At 43.5% G+C, this 16,290-nt stretch overlaps 1 protein-coding gene across 1 annotated transcript in view; it reads left to right on the top strand.

The window, feature by feature from the left end:
• LOC309553571 (A.superbus venom factor 1-like) overlaps positions 1-16,290 on the top strand; it is a 476,096-nt gene that overhangs the window by 296,996 nt on the left and 162,810 nt on the right. The window contains exons 20-21 of the mRNA XM_082254843.1: positions 9,858-9,997; positions 12,705-12,917. Of these exons, the coding sequence (XP_082110969.1) occupies positions 9,858-9,997; positions 12,705-12,917 (353 nt within the window). The remainder of the gene's footprint in view (positions 1-9,857; positions 9,998-12,704; positions 12,918-16,290) is intronic.

The raw sequence follows: 16,290 nt of genomic DNA on the forward strand, positions 1-16,290 counted from the left end.
CAGGTCTATTATAACTGCACTGGTGCTAACAAAAAGGAGCAACTTTAAAGCGATTGTTAGTAACCTCGGTGACACGGCAGTACTTGGTTACTATTCAGAAATACGCAACCGTATGTTTGGAAGTGGCATTTCAAAGTATCATTTCGGACAGTACATAAACTCTGGAGGTTTATGGTAACATTTCAGTCACACGGCTATACCATGTGACCATTTGGAAATGCACGGCATAAAAGACACAATATTGCAAATTTTGTTGTACCTTTTGTTGCCTACCTAGTACATGCCTATACCATGTTACCATTCAATTCGCACACCATTCAAATATGGATAGTCAAGCTGTACCTGGTTGCTAATCAGATATTTACAACTTTGTTGTTAACAATGTTTTGCCACCATATGACTACATCTGGTGGCCAAGTACAAACGCACAACAGGGACATGTCTAGTGTCCTGGGTACCATGTTGACTATCAAAAAATCCACGACATGGATGTATAGTGGTGTTCGGACATATAACTATACCTTGTTGTTCCTCAGAAATGAGAAAACTTAAAAGTTTGTATTCCTTCTGGTATGTTGGTTATATGAAGGTACCTGGTCAGGTATCAGCAATATGCAACATGGGAGTTGGCGTCCTTTCTGTCCTTCTATGGACTTATGAAGTTAATGTTGTGTCCTGCCTGAGCTAGTCTATCTAGCGGCGCCTCAGATATACGCATGTATGTCTACATCCTTTTTTTCTCTGGGGTAGTGCGTCAGTAACGCACAATCGGTAATCTTCTATACGGGTGATATTATTTGTACATATATCACCTTTTGTCACAGACCTTATATCCCCAGGGGAATGGAAGGCTCAGAAGCTTTGACTGCAGATACCACAAGACACAGTCCCTTTCTTATTAGGTCATACCAGAGGTCTTCCGCTGCTTAAAAAGCTGGTAAGGTCATAAGACCCTAAAAGAGGGATAAAATATCCTCCTCTGGCCTTTAGGAACTCTGTGCATGGGAGTTTATCACTTCAGCCAGAAGGGTAAGGACGTGGTAGTCTAAAGAGTCAGTATCAGGACCCGTCTGACCCGTGTGCCCTACACTGTAGTTTTACGTCTTGGGATGTATCCCTCCTGGGTACCCTACGGTATTAAAAGGGCTCAGCTCCTTTCCGCCTAATTGCGGACAGATCTATAAGGAGTTTGTTTATAGCCTGATCTCTACAATAAGGCCAAAATATTAATTTATCTAGCTCCTGTCTGCTTATGGTGGACAGATCTATAAGGTTGAACCTATAGAAGAGGTTCCCTTTTTACGTTTTGGTCCTCAAAACTAGCTTCCTGTAACTGTCACTTCAGCCAGAAGTGTAGGGGATTCATAAGATCTTTCTGGAAAAAGATCTTTTACGTTTTATCTTCCCAGATAGAAGTATTCGCAAGCCAGATCCCTTAGACCTGCCCAAGGTAACCTCTTCCTTACAGGAAGAAAGTAAGATTTTACCATCCTTGGGTGGTAACCCTAAGAATGCAAGATAAATGGAATTTCACGAATTGGATGTGAGGAGCCGCCTCCTCAATTAAGTATGGAGGACCAGGGGATTTGGGAGATCCAATCATCCGATGATCCTCTATTCTATCCTGGACCAATAGGACTGCGGGCCTAAAAGCTTTCAGTCCCTGGGTGGTTTGGATAAGCCATTAACATGGCTTATGAAGTTTCAGGTGCTCCAGCATTAGCATGCTAAAAGCACACTCGACAAGAAGCCCGAAAAAGCTGGAGCATCTGGAGAACAGATCTGCAATACGGCCACCTGGTCCAGACATAGCACGGCTCTGAAGAATTACCGTGTAGAAGTACTGTCTCAACTAGACCTAGCCTTTGGCCGGAAGGTCTTATAGGCAGTAGTCCCACCCTAAAGTAGGCCGATGGGTAATCTAGTATCCTCTCATGTTTGGGCCGTCCTGGAAGGCGAAGAGAGAAAACTCACCGTTAGTTTACCGGTAACGGCTTTTCTACTGAGCCTTCCAGGACGGCCAGCCTACCCACCCTGTTAAAAGGGTGCAAGTAAGAGTAAACATAGGTGGTAAGTACCTATAGAATTTTTGGAACACTTCCCTCGAAAATGGTTGTGGAAGATACTTTTTTACAACTGAGGGACAGAGGGAAGGGTGGGGCCTTTTAACAACTGTTAATTGATTGTGTTTCCTGTGGGGAGGAGCCTATCATCTCTCATGTTTGGGCCGTCCTGGAAGGCTCAAGTTTTTGAAGCCCTAAAACCCAATAAATGCCCCTAAAAAGTGCCTAGGGTTCTGGGTCATGCCCCAGGGACTATTAATCACACAAAAAAAGTTCTTAAAAATTGTCATTTTTGATAGAGAGCCAATTATTGAAAAAAATATTGAAAAAAAAAAAAAAAGATTTCTTTGGATTTAGTGGCTGGGGGGTCTAAAAAGTGTGCTTGTGTGAAGTTTCAGCTCTGTAGCATGTCCAGAACCAGAAAAAAAAAGATGGTTTGTATTAGAATCAATATAGAACAGGGATATGGCTCCGCTATTTTCACACCTTGACGGTTTTGTAGCAAGCGTTTTTTTTGGGCATTTTTTGGGGGACTTTGGAGGCAGGCATGACATCAGAACTTCTGTATATACACATACACATATATAGGTGTGAAAATAGCAGAACCCTATGCTTGCGCTAATGAAATAATTAACACCAATATGTCTCCGCTCCTATCACACCTATATGTGTGTATGTGTATAAATACATATAAGCGTGTTTGTATATATAACCCTATACAGAAGTTCAGATGTTTTGCCTGCCTCCAAAGACCCCAAAAAAATGCCCAAAAAAAACGCCAGCTGCAAAAACACACCTGGGCGTTTTTGTAGCTGGCGTTTTTTTGGGCGTCTTTGGAGGCAGGCATAACATCTGAACTTCTGTGTAGGGGTATATATACAAACACCGATGTCTGTATATATACACATACACATATATAGGTGTGAAAGTAGCAGAACACTATGCTTGCGCTAATGAAATAATTAACACCAATATGTCTCCGCTCCTATCACACCTATATGTGTGTATGTGTATAAATACATATAAGTGTGTGTGTATATATACCCCTATACAGAATTTCAGATGTTTTGCCTGCCTCCAAAGTCCCACAAAAAATGCCCAAAAAAATGCCTGCGCCTAAAAAAAATGCCCAGGTGTGTTGTTGCAGGCGTTTTTTTGGGGCATTTTTTGTGGGTCTTTGGAGGCAGGCAAAACATCTGAACTTCTGTATAGGGGTATATATACACACACACTTATATGTATTTATACACATACACACATATCGGTGTGATAGGAGCGGAGACATATTGGTGTTAATTATTTCATTAGCGCAAGCATAGTGTTCTGCTACTTTCACACCTATATATGTGTATGTGTATATATACAGACATGGGTATATGTGTATATATACCCCTACACAGAAATTCAGATGTTATGCCTGCCTCCAAAGACGCCCAAAAAATGCCCAAAAAAATGCCAGCTACAAAAACGCCCAGGTGTGTTTTTGCAGCTGGCGTTTTTTTTTGGGCATTTTTTTGGGGTCTTTGGAGGCAGGCAAAACATCTGAACTTCTGTATAGGGGTATATATACACACACACGTATATGTATTTATACACATACACACATACAGTATAGGTGTGATAGGAGCGGAGACATATAGGTGTTAATTATTTAATTAGCGTAAGCATATGTCTCCGATCCTATCACACCTATATATGTGTATATATACATACATGGGTGTATGTATATATACCCCTACACAGAAGTTCAGATGTCATGCCTGACTCCAAACATGTCCTCAAAAAAGTGCAGCAAAAAGCAGGCTGACAGGCGAGAAGCCATATCGCTGTTCTGTAAGTGACCTAAGAGAAACGATCTTTTCTCTATAGCGGTTACCCTGACATGGAAGGGTTTTGTCACCCTGCCATAGCAGTCACAGTCAGTTAACCCTACACTACACTACGGTCCCCTTACACTTAACACTTTCCCTACAGAAACTAGATTATTAAAACAAACTATTGTGGAAAATAACACCCTAACTACACTAGATATCCCTTTCCTCACACTAAAAATTGCTAAATGACACTTTGTAGCAGAAGTAACAGAACTGCTTCCACTCTCTTCCATGTCCCTGTATTACAATGCTAGAAATTTGGCGGGGGCTATCTTATATACTGGGGGGCGTATTCACTAATGATTGGCCTATGGACCCCCAGTCACTCCTATCACATTCCCCGCATTCTCCTGCCCCCTCAATTGGCTTTTACTGATGGTTCTGGTCCAATCATGGGCTTTTAAAGCAGATTTCCTGTACCATTGCATTTTGGTCGGTTCTGGTTGCCGAATTCCGAACTTTTTAAGCAAAAAGTTCGGAATTCGGCCGAACCTCGAACAGCCAATGTTCGGGTCGAACCAATGGTCGACCCGAACCGTTCTATCATCCCTATTTGTAACCCATTGGAGTGACAATCTGTCCACCAGGATATAGTCCAGCCTGGAATAAGTGTTGTTTCTGGCTAAAAAGTGTATGAGCGTTCTTCCGCGTGCTGACATCTCCAAGCATCATGCAGTCCCTCGGCCTGCAAGAGTCCACGAAGTGGCGTGGGCCCCTGCCTGCCAGGGGCGGATGAGTCAAGGTTGGGTTCTAGAACAGTATTCAGATCACCACATACAATGATGTTACCCTTTCACACCCTCAAGATTAGGCGAAAGAGACATGTCAGAAATCTCGATTGGTGCGAGTTGGGAGCGTATGCATTCACTAAAGTAAAAAGAGCATTATTCAGCTTACAAACCAATATAATATACCGACCGTTGGGATCAATGATTGATTCGACCAGTTCAAAGGCTAAGCTACCGCTAATGGCGAGGAGAACCCCCCCCCCCCTTTCTTTTCTTCTCTGGAGGCTAGGAAAGTGTGAGTAAAGTCTCTATGGGCGCAGAGTGGGGTCTTGTCTTTGTGCAAGTGGGTTTCCTGCACCACCACAACGTCTGCGGAACGTTGCTTATGTTCCTTCCAGAGCGATCTTTTCTTTGCAGGGTGGTTTAAGCCCTGCACGTTAGGGACATCACTGTGATAGACATGGGTCTTCAGGGGCGTTAGTCTTAGTCCAATGTCGGTAAGCAGTGAAACCTTCCAGGGGTGGTCTGGGAGCTGGGAGTAGACGTTCGATGTCAAGGCGTCCAAGATATGATACAAATCCTGGTTGAAGGAGTTGCAATCCAAGGGGACATCGGAAATACATAGGTACAGGGATAACTTCAGAGTGAGAGTAAGTGCAAGAACAATCCATAAAGGCATGCCAAAAACAAGGCATGGGCAAAAGGAAGACAAAAGAAAAAAATATGATAAAAAAGGTGGACCTAACCAAGTCCGAGCAGCACATACTGCCTGTTCAAGCAGGGGACAGGTACGGTGGTGTGTACCTGATGATGAGCCCCTGTGGTGTAGAAAAACATGAAAGACACCCACCGTCAGTATTTCTTTTTGTTGTTTGGGGAACGATACCCCAGTCTCACAAGAGTTTGATGCCATGGTCCACTGAAGTGATCAGATGTGAGGAACCATTGTGGGTTATGCTCAATTTAGCCGGGTATTTCCATTTATATACCATGCTGTGGTTTCGGAGAGCCTTTGTAATTGTTGACATGTCTCTCCATTGCTGAAGGGTGTGTTTAGAATATTCAGGAAGGAGTTGTAATTATTGTGCGTGTGGAGGTATAGTGTCCTTGCGCCTAAAAGCTTCCAGTATGCGCTCTTTGGCTTGGTAAAAGTGCACTCTGAGAATGACATCTCTTGGGATCTCCTGTGGAAGGAAGGAGGGTTTGGGAACTCGATGGACTCTGTCCACTGTCATGTCAGCAGGAGTGAATGAGGGAACCAGTTCCTTGAATAATGAATGGACGTAGTGGGGAAGTTGCTGTGGAGTGACAGTCTCAGGGACACCCCTTATTTGGATATTGTTGCGGCAAGACCTGTCTTCCAGGTCAGCAAGTTTGTTCTTAATCATAAGGATGTCGTCTTTGTGGGAATTGTGGGAACCCACTAGCACATTGTAGGATACTGCAACCTCTGATAGTTTAGTTTCAGCGACATGTACCCTTTGTCCCAATTCCTGCACTTCAGCCTTGCATTGGTGGATTGCAGTAAAGAGGTCTGCATGTAGAGAGGCCTTTAGGGAGAGCATCATCTCCTTCATGGTGACATTAGATATGAGTTGGCCAGTGGTTGGAAATTGTGCTATAGGGTCATTTTGTGGGGTATGAGCAGGAGAGAGTACCTGGGAATTGTGATGAAGTCCAGACTCCATGGCTCCCCTGCGAGTGTCGGCCTCTCTGCGGGGCTTCGATTTCAGCAGACTCCTTGTGGAGGAAGTGCTGGCACCCGAAGCTGTGGAAGGGGAAGTGGAGCGGTGCAGTCCTGCATCAATGGCCTCCATCTGTGTCTGCTCCAGCGGTAGCGGGCCGTCAGGCATTAGAGGCAAGAGAGGCGGCGGGGAGGGCGGTCTCCCGCCGCCATTTTGTTGAGGACCGGAGTGAGGCAGCATGGGGAAATATGCCAATAATTTCTTTACCGTGAAGGCATCCGGGCGGTTCCTACGCATCTCAGGGGATGGAGGAAGGCTTCCCACGGGCGAGGATGGCGGTGGCATTCGTTCAGCAGTGGCAGCGGATCTGTAAGTTTCCCTGCGCTCAGAGCGGAGCTCTCTTACATCTTGGTGCGCGATCACCACGCCCCCCTGCTTTTTTATGAGCTTCACTTTTTGAACGGAATTACTAAAATAAATGAACTTTTTAATGATATTCCAATTTTATGAGCTGCATCTGTGTATGTGTATATATATATATATATATATATATATATATATATATATATATATTGCTTATCAGAAGGAAAGATCTCAAAGTGATAGAGTGATGAAGATCAACTAGCGCTCTTATCGCCACATAACATAGTGTAGGCAATTCCATTCTCCACCTTCAGCTTAGGAACTCCATTACATAGACCCGATTAGGCCGGAAATAATAGAGAAAGAAGCTCCTTATTGTAATATTTTAAAACACAATTTAATAACCACTTAAGGACCGCCCGCCGCAGATATACTGCGGCAGGCAGCCCCTCCTGCGCGACCCGACGTAGCTGTACGTCGGTCGCGAGCCTGCAGCTAGGGGGCGACCGCTCGCCACCGCCGGCATGCTCTCGCCCCCACTCGGCAGCTGGGACTCAGATGCATGGGGCTGGCGGCTCCAATTGCCGCCAGGCCCCCACTGAGAGACAAGGACGGTCAGCTGATGTAAACGCGATAACTTTTGTGCAAACCATTCAAAATATGCTTTTTGCTAATTTGTTTTACCAAAAATATGTAGCAGAAAGCAAATTGGCCTAAAATGTTAAAAAAAATTATTTTTTTTTTTTTTTTTTTTTTTGGGGGGGGGGAATGTTATATAGCAGAATGTGAAAAATATTGTTTTTTTTTTTTTTTCAGAATTATCACTCTTTTTTTGTTTATAGCACAAAAAATTAGAAATTGCAGGGGTGATTAACCACTTCCCGCCTGCCCTATAGGCAATTGACGGCGGGAAGGTGGTTACATTATCCTGACCTGACATCATATGACGTCGGCAGGATAATGCACTCTGACACACCGCATCTCCGATCTCGGTAAAGAGCCTACTGATGTAGGCTCTTCACCATGTGACCAGCTGTGTCCAATTACAGCTGGTCACATAGTAAACGGGAAGAGCCGTTGATCAGCTTTCCTCAGTTCGTGCCTGATAGGCACGAGTAGAGGAGAGACGGTCTGCGTCTCTCCTGACAGAGCATTGATTACCAGTGCAGACCCTTGGGGGGGGGGGGGGGCTGCCACTAGACCCACCAGGGATGCCCACCCATGTCCCCAGGAATGCCCACCCAGGACCCCAGGAATTCCAACCATGGCCACCAGGGATGGCAATCAGGGTTCAGGGAGCCTGCCAGTGGTGCCCTACCCATCAGTGCTGCACCCCTTGCCATCTATCAGTGCTGCCCACCAGTGCCCATCATTGTCATCTATCAGTGCCACCCACCAGTGCCCATTATTACCCACCAGTGCCGCTTATCAGTGCCGCCCATCAGTGTCGATCGGTGCCACCTATCAGTGCCCATCAGTGCCGCCTATCGGTGTCCATCAGTACCACCTATCAGTGCTACCTATCAGTGCCACATATCAGTGCCTATCAGTGCCACATATCAGTGATGCCTATTAGTGCCCATCAGTGCTGCATATTAGTGCCACCCCATCAGTGCCTCCTTATCAGTGCCTGTCAGTGCGGCCTCATCAGTGCAGGAAAAATGTATCTATTTACAAAAAAATTTTTAACATAAACAAAATTTTTTTTTTTTTTTTCCAAACTTTTCAGACTTTTTTTATTTGTCTAGCAAAAAATAAAAATCCTTGCAGTGATCAAATACCACCAAAAGAAAGCTCTATTTGTGAGAAAAAAATGACATACATTTGGTTTAGGTACAGTGTTGCATGAACGTGCAATTGTCATTCAAAATGCAACAGCGCTAAAAGCTGAAAATTAGCCTGGGCGGGAAGGGGGAAAAGTGCCCTGTATTGAAGTGGTTAAATACCACCAAAAGATAGCTCTATTTGAGGGAAAAAAGGACATCAATTTTATTTTGGTACAGTGTCGCACGACCACGCAGTTGTCTGTTAAAGTAACGCAGTGCCGAATCGCAAAAAGGGGGCAAATCCTTCCGGTCCAGAAGTGGGTAATGCAAGGAAGGGTGCTCACAAACAATGTTACAACAAAGTTACAACAAACAACAAGCATGCCGACCTGACAAGCCAGCAGGCATCATGATGTCACTCTCCACCCTACGTTTTTTGTCACCACCCCCACTCCTGTTGCCACTTGATTACATCCATGGTGACAAAATGTGTAGGGAGCAGTTTTTTGTTGTTTTGGCCAAAATAAGTCAAAATGTTTAATTTTGGTGCCTCCTTTGGGACTTGCAGTGCCAAAATATGTGGATTAAGGAGCCAATGGAGCCATCATAATCAGTTTCAGGATAAGTTCACCTTTGGGAACATGTTACATATTCCACTTGATTTTAGGGTGGAACATGAATCCTGTTCCCAGTGCTGCAGCTGCTGCCCGCTGCCTCCCCTCCCTGTGGCAGCACTACAGGGAGAAGTTCCCTGTACTAGCTGTCACTGTTTAAAAACAGCAAGGCGGTCCAGGGCTCTGTGCTTTGGTAGTTCATTGAGTTTTCCTATCAGGAAGTATTGGCTTACCCAGCTGGTCCAGGGGCTACAGTTTATCTGTGATGCCTCTTTGGATGCGGCTCCTCTGATGGCTCGCCTCTCCATTTTAGCGGTGGTCCTTCGGCGTATCTTTTGGCTCAAATGCTGGTCTGCTGACCAGACTTCTAAAGAGGCCTTGACTGATCCTCCCTTTCAAGGAGATCGCCTGTTTTGAGCTACCTTGGATGACATCATTAAAGGTCTCACAGGGGGGAAGAGTACCTTTCTTATGCAGGCTACTAAGGGCAAGGAACCTCATCGTAGATGTGGACCTTCCTTCTTGGCTCATAAGGAGTTTTCTAAAACAGGTTGCAGGAGACCTGCATGGCAATGGCATCAGCGATCTGCTGATCACTGGTGCAATGCTTTACAGGCTCCTACTATAAACAATAATAATGGAAAAAAATGTGCATTTATTATTTTAGCAAAGTATCATTCCAATTTCTAATTGGTCCTTATTAAATTTAACTTATATTACTTTTGTGTTGTGTTATAGTATTGTATTTTTTTTTATAAATTCAGGTCTTTGTGTTGCTAAACCATATGAGATCCAGGTACTGAAAGACTTCTTCATTGACCTGAAGCTGCCTTATTCCGTGGTGAGGAATGAACAGGTGGAGATCCGTGCCATTCTCTTCAATTATGGAAATGACAAAATCAAGGTGAGCTCCTTTCACATTTTTCATCATCTATATTCCATTTACATCAATACATAAGAAAGGTTGGCCATCCATCCAGTTCAAACTCTCATAAAGAGGGATGTGCGAATTGATTTTGGCAAAGCTAATTTCACCAAATAAAATAAATACATACTGGAAAACGTGTTTATTATGCTGCTTAGGATTTCCTTTTCCTTTTCAGAGGCCATTCAGAGGCCGTGTGTTTTATGTGGATGTATGTAGGAAACTTTAGTTTATTTCATTCAATTTTTCTATTTTTTTTTCTTTTTTGTGAATTTGATCATTTTTCATGTAATTTTCTATTTTACTTTTATTTTCTCTATTTCTAATGTGGTGTCATTTTGTGTCACATGCATATATTTATATAGTGGGCTACACTGGTGGATGAGATCAGCTGTGGCCAGTAAGCCCATACAAATCAATCACAAGCTGGTAGGTGGCCGTGACTGTCTGCATATAATTGTGCATTGAGCAGTTACATGTGGTTTGGGGCAAATGGGCGGCCCTTGATGCAGACAGTTTGCATTTAGGGCCACTCGGCTTTCCCTAACTGCATGTAACTGTCTGACATTGATTTGAACAGACCTGCGGGCCGCGGTTGATCACATCTACCTATGCTACCCACCATACAAACACGCTCATTCTTGGCAGTATATGACCCTATACAGCCCTTTGAGTTGAACCTCACAGGACACGTCGGGAAGTGTTTTGAGAGTAGCGCTTACCCCCGAGGGGCCACTAGAAACAAGCCAGGTCTTCCTTGTCCAGAGGCTGCCTGCCCAAGTACCAGCTCCACCGTACGCTGAAAAAGTTCAGGCTTCATCTTGGGGTGTCTTGTTGAAGATTTATTACAGTACTTGAACACAGGTGGGTGGAGGGATGAGGGTACAGAATACTCCAAAACACAAGCAGGTACAGAAGGATGGATTCTCAAGCAAACTCCTTCAATAGCACCCTTAAGCCTGGAGGTAGGAGGACAGCCATCTAATCAGAGACTCTGTAAGAGCAGTCAAAGTCCTTGTAGCATCCTCTGGTGTCTAACCTTCAAAGCATAGGCACACGTGGAGCTCAAGGCAAGGTCCTATTCACAATGATCAGAGGCAGCTCCCAATCAGCTCTTCTGTGATGCTGTTCAGTGAAAGGCATCATTCTCTTAGCTGAGCTTTTACAGGCAGTGTCTTCCAGTAAGTTTCTTTAAGTCCAAGTTCCTCCCCAGCCAAACACATGTTGAGGTATAATAACAACATATGTTCAGCAACACAGGCTGCCTCCCAGGGCTAAAGGCCCCATAAGAGAGATACTCTGATCAGACCCTCCCAAGCATTTACAGTATCTTCTTCCCAGCCACACCTTTTAGGCCTCCCTCCCAGGGATTGGCGGATGTTATTATAACCCAGTGGTTAGCCCTCCTACTCTATTTCTGGAAGCTTTTTCAACCACCAGGCTTTGGCATAGACCTGGCCAGAAATGGTCAATAAATTGCTGCTCAGCTAAGCCTAGCAGAGATAAAAAAAAAATAAAATTAGGCCCTTACACATGATAAAAAAATCATAAGTAAAATTTTGTTCGACGAATGATGTGCCAATTTTCAGATCGTTTTATGCTTTCCACAGCCAATTACAAATTTTTGTACAACAAAAAAAAAAAATGTGAAGGCTGTAAAATGTTTATTGTACTTGAACACAATGTCCGATTTTCATTTAGTTAGTACAGTTTTCATCCGAAAAATATCGTAAGAGCAAGACTATGCATGCTCGGAAAAGAGAGAATACATACACAACAATTCAACACATGACATCACTTCTGAAGTTGAATTCTGTTGTACGAGAATTTTTGTATAAAAGTAACCTTTTTATTTTCGATATGAGACTAGCATGCAACAAAAAACTGTGAAAATTTGTATGATAATCTGATCGTGTGTACGAGGCTTAAGGCAGGAGAACTACATCAGCTTTTTCCAAACATCTTCCCGACATTTTTTAGGGAAGGGTGTACTGAGCTTAACGGTTTGTATCAGACATTTTTCTTGTGCATTTGTCTGTGCCAATCTAAACCTTCCATGTAGGATTTGGCATGTAGCAGCATGAACAAGAAAACACTTTATGTTTGTTTAACATACATGGGAACTCAACTAGGACTATGTATACCATGTTATGTGAGCAATAAGCATCCAATGCATTTCTGCTTGCTTTTCCTTTATGTTGTTAGTAAGGCTTTTGACAACTAAACTATTACTATAAAGTATACATTTCCCACCAGTTAGAACATGTACCAGGGGTACATCTGCCAGGGAAAATGAATTTATTAGAGCAGTTTAACCTTTATCAAATACAAAATATTGGAATACTAAACTGCAGGCAAACAGCTAAAGACACGTATGTGGACTGATTGGAAGTTGTACAACTTGGCACAGTTCTCAGTGACGCCTCCTGAACCCAGCCTGCCAGTTGGTTGATGAAGCCCACTGTCTCCTCCTGTCAGAACATTGCATAAAGTAGGGCCGAATAGTCTATACCTATAACAATGAAAGTGGTGTCATCATCTGACAGTGCTGTGAGACAGAGTTGAAAACTGAATGCACAGAAATAAAAAACAACATTGTGTATAAAGTATGTATTTCATTGAAGTATTAAGGTGATCACCTGGAGTTTAGCTTTAACATCCTGATTGCAATGTTGATTTGTTTCAGGTGAAAGTGGAGTTTACTCACAACCCAGAATTCTGCAGTCTGTCTACATCCAAAGCGAAATACCGCAGAGACGTTGACATTCAACCCCATTCATCCTTTGCTGTTCCTTTTATCATTGTACCACTCTCTCTTGGTCTGCATGAAATAGAAGTAAAAGCTGCAGTCTTTAAAAAATTTGTGTCTGATGGTGTCAAGAAAAAGCTAAAGGTTGTGGTAAGTATGGGTTTAAATGATTTAACCTCCCTGGCGGTATTCCCGAGTGTGGCACGGGGTTAATATACAGTGCCAAAAGCGGTAACCCCCGAGCCACACTCGGAATTACCCCACAATAAAACGTACCTTCCACTGCGATCCCCCGCCATCCTCCAGCCATCCTCCCGCTGTCCCCCCCTGCTGTGTGCTCGGCCGATGCCATCACCCGTCTTCCAGTTCCCTTCCCTGCGAGCACCATGACGCGGGGGGGGGGGGTGTAACCGAAGGGAGATTCGTCCAAAAAGCATTCTTTTAGCTCAAAAGTGCTTTTGGACGAACTGGAAAACAGTAACAGGGAATCGGAATTATTTGAAGAACTGAGCGATAGAGATTCGTGGGAAAATTCTTCATCAGCTACTAAAAGCGATTCTACGAATGAGCTCAGTGTTGTGCGAACTTGGTGCTCTATTGACTGCGGTATTGATCAAGCAGCCCCTCAAGATTCCCATTTACTGGAGCAACTGGTATGAAAGCTGACATTGTCCATGGCAACCCCTTGGTATACCTACAATTATTTCTGACTGATGAGGTTATTGAAAAAATAGTTACCAAGACCAACCGGTATAAAGAGCAACAATGCGCCATGCATCTGAGGTTTGCAAGATGCAGAAAGTGGGAACCAGTAAGCAAAGATGACCTTTGGAAATTTCTGGGCCTAATAATTCTTCAGGGAGTGGTGGGGAATCCCCTGCAGAAGTGGTATTGGACAATCAATACATTACTTGCCACCTCATTCTTTGGGACGGTCATGTCAGAGTACAGATTCTCCCTCATAATGAAATATCTGCACTTCGTAAACAATGAAGAATTTGATGAAATGTATCATTATTATATTATAATTTAGGATTTTGTGTTTCAAAATGTATCATACCTGGGATGTCTACTAGACTCTTTTTTTTTTTTTTCCCCCAAAAATTTTTTTATTGAGAATTAGTGTCATACAGCTGTATAAGAAGATTACAGTTGAAAACGTATGGGGTACAATGAACATATTAAACAGATTCACAATCATCAGTGGAACAGGAGAACATTTAAGAGATATAACAGTGCTTTTCTATTGATTGTAGATATAGAACTAGGTAACAACGGTTGGCATTTCAGAATGAGAATAACTTGAAACTATATCCTGGAAACAAAACCCTGATTCCGCCTCAGGGGTTAATATTGAGAGTGGTAGGGTGTCTTAGGATGTTGTAAATATGTCAAGAGTCTTTCTCATGACATTATTAAGGTCTTTAACATATTTAGGATGAGTACATTCTATTGGTGATTATGCAAGCTCGCTTGCCGTATAGGTTCTTACTAAGTATGTTCATTAAGTGTATTGGTGCTGCATGATGGATCTTCCGTAATGTGGACTACCTGTTCCCATAAAGAGGAGCAGGTCTTCCAGGTTATTTCTTTGGGGAGGAGTTGGAGTTGGAGTAGGAGTGAGAGGGAGAAAAGGAGGAGGGGGGGGGAGACAGGTGGATGGAGGGGGGTTGGTAAGGGGAGGAGAACAAGAGTGAAGGGTGTCTTCAGTCTCTGTCCCCTGGCCAGAAATATGTTTGTCCAGTAAGGACATGAGCAGGTGGAGCCGGGGGCCCTATGTCCAAGAGGGGGGGCGAACCTGGGGGGTGCTTATCCCTCTCCCTTCTGCTTCCCATGTTTAGGGGAGGGAGGAGGGATTAACTTGGGGGGGTGATTAATTGGTAAGTCCAGGTCGCTATCCCCGCAGATAGAAAGCATTCCCCAAATACCAGTGTGGAATATGGCGTGAGAAAGATTTCAATCTATATAGAATATTTGGTTATTAAGGTGTATTCATCAAAATGGAGTACATTGGTGATTTGATAAAGTTCGTCCACAGTGTCCAGATTTTAGCAAATTTTTCAGTTCTATCTCTACCTATGGCAATTATTTCCTCTAATTTAGCAATTGTGTCTACTTTATTTAACCAATCCTTAATCGAGGGGGTTGTTTTGGTTTTTCAGTGAACGGGTATGCATGATTTAGCCGCATTTATTAGGTGCGAGGTAATTGTCTTACAATATCTATGTGGTGGGGTGTGGGACAGTGATTGCAGCGCTGCTAATAAATATATATAAATACTAAAATATATGCTATGTGCTTTAAAATTGATTTGTATTGCTCGTATAAAATTAATTAATAAGTAAAGTGCTAATTAGGTCTGAGCCTGTGCAAATAAGCAATAAAACTGTGCAAATGAGCAATATGACTGAGCAGATATTGCAATGTAAACTTATAAGTAAACTTGTAAATAAAGTGCCAGCAAATTGCATGATAGACAGTCCATAAAACAGTCCTTTGGTATGAAACAGGAGTTTGATGCTTAATCCTTGTTGCTTCAGGGTCTCCCCCTTTGGGTATCTACTTACCACTAGGTGGTTGATTTGAAGCAGAGTAAGCTGGTGTTCTTGTGGCTCCTGTAGGGCTGGTTTTGCTGTGAGCTGGAAGCGATCCTTTTCCTGGTTGTGGTAATCCCGATTGTCCTCATGAAAATAAAAATCTCAGCATAGTGAGGACCGTTTAAAATAAGCTTTATTTCATCAAAATCTTACAAGGGGATACTCACAAACATAAGTTAGTAATGCGCCTATATCAAAATCCTATCTCGGTGCGGTGGTGAGCTGCTCCTCAGCGTTCGCTACCCCGACCGGAAGTCACGTGGCTGCCTCTCGGCCAATGGCTAGACACGTTTCGCTGTGGACACAGCGTCATCTGTAGCAGAAGTATTTGGGAAAAACAGTATTGTGAGTACTGAGGGATCTGACTAAGGGTCTGCCTAAGAGAGTGGACCACTGAGAAGTCAGGGAATCAAGGAGCCAGTGTAACAGGAAAGGGGGTGCCAAGTAGTTAACCCTGAAGATTAGGGATAAAGGGGTCACCAGGAAGGGCCCTGAAGTTGTTCAGCAGTACAGTCTACCTCAGAGCACAGCTTGCCTCAGGATAGAGTTTACCTCAGGAAGCTTAAGAAACTCCTTTCACAGCCAAAAGCAAAGTGAAGCAACGGCCTAGCTACCCAAGTTCCAAATAAAACAAAAACCAAAGAAACTGGACTGAGGTAAAACAGTTAAGAAAATGCCAGATTGTTCTACTGTTGCTAGTGGTAACCCAGGGGAACCCATAATCAGCAGCTTCCTTGGTAGTAGTGCTACACAACCATTAAAGGTAGGGTATGCTAACTGAAAAGCATCCCCCAGACTTACAGCAAGAACATCTGGAATTGGTATTGGTCACAAACAGCATGTTTCCGGTGCAGACATAGGGACAGCAAATTATCTCAGTTGCAAGACAGCAGCTAGGGGCAACTTTCAAAATCCTGACCTCTTAG

The sequence above is a fragment of the Pelophylax lessonae genome, assembly GCF_965119305.1.
Source record: "Pelophylax lessonae genome assembly, chromosome: 4".
In the NCBI taxonomy this organism is placed as follows: Eukaryota; Metazoa; Chordata; class Amphibia; order Anura; family Ranidae; genus Pelophylax; species Pelophylax lessonae.